General features: G+C 44.7%; 1 protein-coding gene across 1 annotated transcript; it reads left to right on the top strand.

The window, feature by feature from the left end:
- On the top strand, window positions 1-4,228 carry LOC130522525 (complement C1q-like protein 2). The gene is made up of 2 exons (XM_057027010.1): window positions 1-2,859; window positions 3,020-4,228. Exons 1-2 carry the CDS (start codon window positions 2,254-2,256, stop codon window positions 3,197-3,199), a joined length of 786 nt encoding a protein of 261 aa, XP_056882990.1. The 5' UTR covers window positions 1-2,253; the 3' UTR covers window positions 3,200-4,228.
- The last annotated feature ends 4,498 nt before the right edge of the window (window positions 4,229-8,726 follow it).

The raw sequence follows: 8,726 nt of genomic DNA, 5'->3' as shown, positions 1-8,726 counted from the left end.
AAGCCCATAATATCATAATTTACAACACGTAAATAGGTTGGATGGGAGGTATTATGAAAGACAGATGAAGACATGGTCATGAACAGTTAGCTTGAGGTGGTCAGAGCCGTTAACATCTAACAAGGCATCAATGCCATGATGTCGTACAGAGGAAGACATTTATTTCAGCATCAAGGTGTCGTCGGTGCCCTTCGTCAGACATTCGGGTCACACACCGCGACAGCAGCTGACGTCGCAGGAGCCCGCCGCTGCGTTATTGCTTCTCGAACAGATTACAGCAGATACAGCAAAGCCCTGTGATGTTTTACAGCCCATGTTACTAATTCGGAAGGACAGGCAATACCACTTTTCTATAAGGCAGACACACGCGCGACACGACCCCACACAGAAACAGACGCTGCTAGCTGTTTTACACATAAAGCAGTAAAAGTGTTCACATTTGACATGCCCAGTGAAACAATCCAAATGGGTAAATGATTCATTCTGCTTATTCAGCACTTGTGGACCATGATTCAAAGTCTATAATCTCAGCAGCTGCAATAAATAATGTGGACACTTCTGCGGTGCACGACTCACTGTCGCCCAAAGTTACAGTTCACAGTACTAATTCTGAGTAAAGGTCACTCTCTGCAGCCATGTAGAAGAATTCAGGGAACATGATATTTCCCGTTCTGCACGCTTCTGCGTTTGTTCTGGGGTTTATTCTACTGCTGAGCATTTAAAATCGAGACGTCTCATCCTGCGATTTCAATCTCCATTCCATCTCCGCCTGGCTCTCATCTCCAGATACCGGCGGCTCAGTCGGAGTTAAAGCTGAGCTGACTACAAGTGGAAATTACTGGAGGGGGGGGGGGGGGGTGTGATGGTGTGGCGGGGGCCCTCTGCAGCGTAACTGTGGAGGCTTCAGTTAAGCCTCGTCTTTGGCCTCTGAAGATTTCTCCACATCAGACATCGATCTAAAGCCTTGTTGTGAAGGTGAGGCCTGAGTTCCAATTTCAGGCGCTTGTACATCTTCCTACCACCCCATTACAGATTTTTCAGGGACAATTTTAACATTAAGGGCAAACTCAATTAGTCAATTTTAAAAATTCTTTACAGCTCTTCAAACCCCATTGAGTAATGCTATGATATATAATTGAGCAGCTGTGGTCACGTGACTAGACACAAGAGGTATTTAGAAGAAAGCATAAAGCAGGGATGAAAAGATTCTTACAAAATCAGAATTTTAACTTGCAGGGAAGAAAATGAAATCAGTTCTTTTTCTGAATCAATGAGAGCTGCATGTATGGAATGCAGACTGCTCCATTTCTGCCTCACCCCAACCTGCTCTTCTTCCTCCCTCCCCTCTGTCGACGGACCGATGTATTTCATCGTTCGAGGTCACAGCCCTGCCTTCGGCCATTGCGTTTGACTTTGAATGGACCCCTCACAGCACTCCCATAGTTAGCATGCAGTGATTTAAAACCGGAACCTGATGTTGACCCTGTTGTGTTTATCAAGGTGGATTTCACATTCCTGGAGTAACAAATGACGGCAGTTGCTCCCGTCTGTAAATAAAATATATCTGCATTGATGAATAATATTACTGTTGAAGCGTCTGTAAAAATACAATTCAAACAAATAAATGAAGTAATAATTTTGTATTCATGGTTTATATAGTTAGCGGATATAATTTGTGCTCCGTTGCGCCCCTCATTTTACCTGTTGCCATTTTTGGGAAGGTTTGGAGACAAGCTTTACGCGCAGGTTTACGCGCTCCTCTTGTCAAGTTAACCCTACACTGAAATAAGTCTTCCCGTTACTTTTTTAAAGTAATAAAAGTCACTGACAGTGTGCGTGCATCATTTTTACTGATTTTGTGAAGAACATCGGCTTTAGGTTTGAGGAAATATATCATATAATAACCGAGAAATACGTCAATGTCTTTTGTGAAAAATATTGTCATGGTGTTTTGTTTTAATGCAGCGTTCCACGAAAGCGCTGCTTTAATTTTGAAAGTGTGAGCCTCTGTTTCCGGTGTCATCCTCTGACTTTCACAGCTGTCTGCAGCTGTCCGCTGACAGCCCGGTGCGCACAGAGGACAGAGGCAGCTCGGATGAAGCAGCTCTTCTCTGGCTTCAGTCCTGCTGAAGGTCTCCTCTTCTCTGAGACTCTCCCCCCCACCAGAAAGCCCCCACGGATCTTCTGTCGCCATCTGAGCCTCAAACAGCGCGGAGTAAGTGGCCGCTGATCGTTCTGGTGTGCTTCGTCGGGATGGTTCTGTTAGTTCTGGCCATCGTTGTCCCGCTGCTGCTGCTCCGCACCCCCCCCATCTCTGGCCATTACTATGAGATGATGGGAACCTGCCGGATGGTTTGCGACCCCTACACCACCAAGCCAGGAGGCGCCACAACTATGGAGGTCATCCAACACGCCGATGGCGCGGCTGCCCTACCGCAGCCGCCCATGGCGCAAGGTACCCGCGGGGAGCCAGGACGGCCGGGTAAACCGGGCTCCAGGGGTCCTCCAGGGTTACCCGGACCACCTGGTCCCAGGGGGCCACCAGGAGAGCCAGGCGGCGGCGGAAAGTTCTCTTTCACTTCGTTAAGTGGGGCTGCGGGGGGTAACAGTGACGCGGACGGCTTTAACGGAACCTTAAACAATTACAGGATCGCGTTTTACGTCGGCCTGAAGAATCCGCACGAGGGATACGAAGTGTTAAGGTTCGACGACGTGATCACAAACTTGGGGAACCACTACGACCCGAGCACGGGCAAGTTCACCTGCCAGGTGTCCGGGATCTATTTCTTCACCTACCATGTGCTGATGCGCGGGGGAGACGGAACCAGCATGTGGGCCGACCTGTGCAAAAACGGACAGGTGATAAGAAAAAACACACAGACCACTGGTTCATTCTTAAAGAACACACACAACAATAACAACAATAATAATGCATTGATGCAAATGAGATTTCCGGTCATTTGGGCAAACGTGCGTCACGTTTATAAATACGTTTATAAATAAATTGTTCCTCTTGCAGGTGCGGGCCAGCGCCATTGCTCAGGATGCTGACCAGAACTACGACTACGCCAGCAACAGCGCCGTGCTGCACCTGAACTCCGGGGACGAGATCTACGTCAAACTGGACGGCGGCAAAGCGCACGGAGGCAACAACAACAAGTACAGCACCTTCTCCGGCTTCATCCTGTACCCCGACTAACCACGACGGAGGACAGGCGGACAGAATTCACCACCCGGGACCGTTTTTGTCACGAGTCTGTATGTCCTGGCTTAAAGACTTGCTTCTGCAGCTTTATAGGTTTGTGTGATCTGTGTTTCATTTGCTGCTCTACTGTCATCAGGCTGCTCAACCAAGTGTTCCAGGTCTGGGTTGGAATTCTGAGCTGGAAAAGCTCTTTTGGTTTAAAGTAGTAATAGGGGAATGAATCAGAAGCTGAAAAGAGGTGGTGCATGTGAAATTAGCAGTGTGTGTGTGTGTGTGGGGGGGGGGGGGGCAATAAGCAATGTGGAGAACCTGCGAGGCCACTAAGGGGATTCAGATGGTCTGCAGAGGGGCATACTTGGGAACCCAACTTGTTGTTTAACAATAATTAAGAACCGGAAACAACTTTCACCGTGTTGCAACGTCACACACGTCGCTGCTTTCAGCCCCGTCCCCCTGTGTTGAAGTTGATGCTCCGTTACGCAGCGCTGTGACTCTAAATACTCCTGCCCCTAGTGGTAGACAGCAGGAACGCCAATTATCCCAAAGGTTTAAGGCTTGGCTCTTGGCCTGCAACATGTTGTCCATCGTCATTTCTGTTCTGACCTTTGATCCTTTGCACAGTGAACTATGTGAGCTGCTGCTTAGTGATGGCTGTGTATAAATGATCAATTCATGTATCCGTACTGCAACAGACAGCGGGCCCCTGAAGGTCAAAGGTTAGGACGTAGCAATTAAAAGAAAGTAGGCTGCACCTGCCAGTGTTTTTACAGCCAAATATTCGGTGCTGGGGACCCTTTGAGGGTATGCCGATGGCCCCAAATTCAAATCATACGGTGTCACAGCATTATTGGGAAATTTGATTCGGATAATGGGGGTTTGGGATCAAAGTGATGTTCCAAATGAGTCAAATGTGGGGCAGATGATGTCAGTAGAGCAATTTAGAGTGTGGTGGGTCCACGCTGCAGAGGTCGCACTCCTCATGGGTCTCCGTTCTCATACTGAAATAAAGATGATTTGACAGAACATTTGCTGCTTTCATCACTGGTGAAACTCATATGTGTGGCTTTAATCTCTTGTCCTTAGCATCTAGAGAAAGGTGCTGCCTGCGTCACTTTTAATTATCTCATCCAGATTCGCAAACATTCCATCAAATCTTGCCGCATGCTTTAATTAAGATTGTGTCTAGTTTTTACAGCAGGCTAACCCCTCAGGAGCTCACAGGAAACAGATGTTTACACACCACCCTTCACAGAAATTGTGTTAAACTCATTTTAGCAGTGATATTAAAACAAATATTAGCACGCTGTGAAGCAAACATGTCCCCCTCTGGGGGTGGGGATATTTTCATTGATGCAGAAGAGTTCTCTCTTTTACTCCTGCAGATTTTTCCAACAGATCACAGATGATAAAAAAGACCTGATGAGATCCTGTATGAGGTTAGCAGTGTAAGCCAGGCTAACAGTCGTTGTACTTCATAATCAGCAATGTACAAGTGATTCTCCGGCTGACTCCATTACCTCAAAGCTGAGACGACTTTGCAGCGGCCTTGTGAATGAGCAGCATTTAGCAGCACGCACACACATCCTGACATCCATTACATGTCCTCACTTTGCTAGTAAAATGTGGGGATTTGCGACAATGAAGGATTTCTGAGTGAGAGACAATCTGTCAGGCTGCAGCAACAATAGGTCTCGAAAGTAAAATGTGTAAAATGTGCTTTGATTAAACAGTCAAATATAAGTGGAAGTGATTATTCGATACAAGTTAAAACATGTGATTCAGTTTTAGATTCCAAAGCATCCCACTGGGATGGAAAGAATCCCAAGCGTTATCCCAGGTTTTCCTGAGAAAGGAGGAAACCAGAAGGCTTTCATGAGGCTAAGCTAATCTAAACTGGTCTGTGACAGCAAGAGAACTGAAACACAGTGATTGTGACCATTTGAACTAAGACATCCAGTTTCATTAAAAAAACAACAACAAAAAAACAAGAGATGATGCCCCTTTTCCTGCAGCTGGAGCTTGACCTCTTCTGTAACAGTATCACATTCATCATACCTGTTCTGCAGGTTGTAATGGTTTTTTTTACACTCTTAAATAAATAATAATTAACATTACTGGTACATTAATTGTTGTGAAGTGGTCAACACCGAATTGTTTATCCTAAAGTAAAGACAAGATTTAATTGTCATCACCATCACGTGATGGCAAATAGGAAGAAACACTTACAAATGTGAAACCTAAACACAAAAGAGATTAATGAGATTTCTTGTTGCGACTCGGCCGCTGGGCCACATGACTCAGCTCGGGGTCGACTCTCGATCTGTCGGTCTGAGCTTCGAAATCACGCATCAGCTGTGGTTTAATCAACCAAACGGGGGAAACAAATGAAGACGTGCACTTCTGAAAGCCTCTTTGTGATTTAGGCAAACCAAAAAAGTCAGAGAAGACGGATGAACGCGCCCCTCGGTTGGTTGAACACTGGGTTTAGCTTGTTTAGCGAATAGGGTTGCAACTTCCAGGATAAAATGTCCTTAATGCCTTAAAGTATGCAGCTTAATAACCAATTATTCAGACGTCTTTAGAACATTCCCTTTGTATTACTCAAACTAAAATGGCTGCCCTCTGCCCGCTTTGAAATCCAATGGTGATATCATTAATTTATCACATCAGCCCATGGGAAGTCTTTCAGAAGTCGGGGTCGTCATGCAATCTGTCATTTGTGGACTACAGGGGAGTAAAGGTTAAAGAAATAAGTCATCGGAGCAGGCAACTTTTATTGGAACAAAACCAGTGAGGCTGCATGTTTCATCTCCCCTCTGATGGCAGAGTGACGATCCTCCGAGAGGCAACCGAAAGGTTAAAGTGGCCCAAAGCACAATGACTGATGAGTGCACGCACGCGCGCACGCACGCACGCACACACAGACAAAGCCTTATACTTCTATCTTTGTGAGGACTTTCATAGACTTTTCATAGACTTGATGCATTCCCCAGCTCGAAACACAATCTAAACCCAATCCATTCCAGCCCTTAAACAGTCCTTTAAAGTTGCAAGGACAGGCCTCACTTTGCTTATAGAATTAGTATTAGTACTCAATATTAGCATGCGCACCCGTCCACTAATAAGTGCTGCACTCTCTGGATCGTGTGGATCAGCACAAACCTGTGAGGTCAGCTTGTTCTGCTTTACAGGTGCAGTCTAAAATTTGGAATAACATCTTTTTACTGCATGTGAAATGTGAATATATTAAAGTTGGCATAGTTCCTGCTGCAGATCCAGCCACACACTGACACAGGTCCTCCACACTGCACCTCCAGGTTTCTGCAGAAGCCTGGAATGGACATCACTGGTGACCAATGCTTGTTATTCTAATTCTAACCACCAGAGGCCGTTAAAACTCACTAAAATCCTCATTAACGGTCAGCAGACCTGTTATACTGACCTAACAATTAAGATTTAACGTTGAAGTGTTAGCGTGCTTAAAAGAATCACAACTTTAAGACAAAATATATTTGTCAAAACTGTGACTATAACAGATTTAACATGCTATAATGGACCCAAGCCCCCCTCTGAGATGGACACTGTTGCACCAGCTAATTGGTGTCAAGTGTTCAGGTTAAAGATCTACAGAGCTGCATTTAAACATTTTGTCCATGTGGGAGGGTAAGAGCTTTAAAAACCTCCAACGCAGCTACTGTAGGAAACATGGCAGCCATAGTTGATTTTGTTAGCAGAAGGAACGTGTCTCCTTCAATTCCATTTGCCAATTAGAAGATGGGCCTCATTTATCTTCATCGTCGGCTTTCACAAACTTCTCAGCGAGATGTAATAAGAGCGAGGGGCAATCTGTCGCCCCGCTCTCATTAGGACTCAGAGATGGCCTGAAGCTTAATTATTTATCTGCATTAATATCCATTCAATTATTGATGACAGGTGAAAGAGGGTGTGTGTGTGTGAAGGCCAAAGATCAGACGTCCTTTACCTCAGTCATCCTCCTGATTAATGGATGAGGAAGAAGAGCCCTTCATGTATTATTACTGTACAAAGCCTGGACCTCGGAAATAGTGCACACACACTCACACACACACACACACACACACACACATGGGAAAAGGAGAGGAAGAAGAGCAGAACCTCTGAACATTTATTGAGGTTCAGAACATCTCTGCACACGACTGCAATTTCAATATTTGAAGGGCAGGAAGTTGCTGACTTTTAGAGTTTTGGATACTCGTCTCCCGTCAACATAGTTTCCTGCTCATAAATTTGATATCAGTGTCTCAACATCGACAGTTTGAAATTCAGCTCAAGATTCGACCATCTGTTGATGTTGAGCTGGATCTGACTGTAGCTACCTCCCTATGTTTGACAGGCTTTGAGGCTGGAAATTTCAAATAATTGAAAATCATAAACGCAAAAAGTATAAACACACACTTAAGCTATGAGCTGACCATGAGTTACTCTCTCAGGTTAGTATTAAGCACGGAGTGTCTAATACTCCCACAGAGAGGTCCTTTATCACGTGCATGGTGGTCAAACACCAGTTTGGGCTGCAAGTAGTTACACTGAGGGATAGTTACACTTTAAATATATTTGGTGGCAGATGACGTCACCATGACTGGAGTTACTCGAGACTTCCCAGCTTATCATACGGAATCTAAATGATAAGGCTTTCACTGACCTCTAGTGGAGAAAATCAATATTGCAAGGTTCCGCTTCATGGTGATATGATGGTCTTGATTTAATTGCATTATTTATTGCACACACCTTTCAGGGGACTTTACTACAGCCTGTTTACTAAACTGGTCTTTTACACAACTGGGTTTATACATTTCATTTTATATCTGTTTTTTTAAACCCTTGTTTTATGGGGAGAGACAACAAGATGTAAATGTCCTAAATAACATTAATTAAATAATTCATAATCAAATAAATAAAAACAATACAGAATAAAACAAAAGGAGAGAGCAATATGTAGTAGTGTATGGTGGCCGACAGGGCCAAACATAACAAACGCAGAGAAAGATGTTGCAATCATGGAAACTAGACTATTATAGCTAGAAACCTTGATTCAAAAGATTGCAGCCAAGCGTTAAAAAAGACATAATGGATAGGGATAACGGAGGCTGCCTTTTTGTTGTCCTCCCCAAAACTTAGTAAACAAAATATGGGCATCCCGCTGGTCTTTTATGACTGTTGGCTCCCCCTAGTGGCCGGGCGCGCTTCCGCTCTGGAGTGATTTTGCCGCATTTCTCTATTGCAGCTGTTTGGGGATTTTGTGTTTCTCTCTCTCTCTCCCTTTTTATTTTATTTTTTGCCTCTATAAGTTTAAGCGCCTGGGTAATTTCTGTGAATGTAACATTTTTCTGTTGCATTTGTTTTACGTGTTTATGGTTTTACATCAGTCCTGTGTTTGCTGCACTTGGCCATTTGCGTTTACTCTTGCAGAGCAATTTGCCCCTGTCGGCCACCATAGAGACAAAATACACACTCAGTGGGCACTTTATTAGGTCCACCGTGC

The sequence above is a fragment of the Takifugu flavidus genome, chromosome 3 (genome assembly GCF_003711565.1).
Source record: "Takifugu flavidus isolate HTHZ2018 chromosome 3, ASM371156v2, whole genome shotgun sequence".
NCBI classification, from domain to species: domain Eukaryota; kingdom Metazoa; phylum Chordata; class Actinopteri; order Tetraodontiformes; family Tetraodontidae; genus Takifugu; species Takifugu flavidus.
Note: the sequence above shows the minus strand (reverse complement) of the source record. Positions and strands in the feature narration are given on the sequence as shown.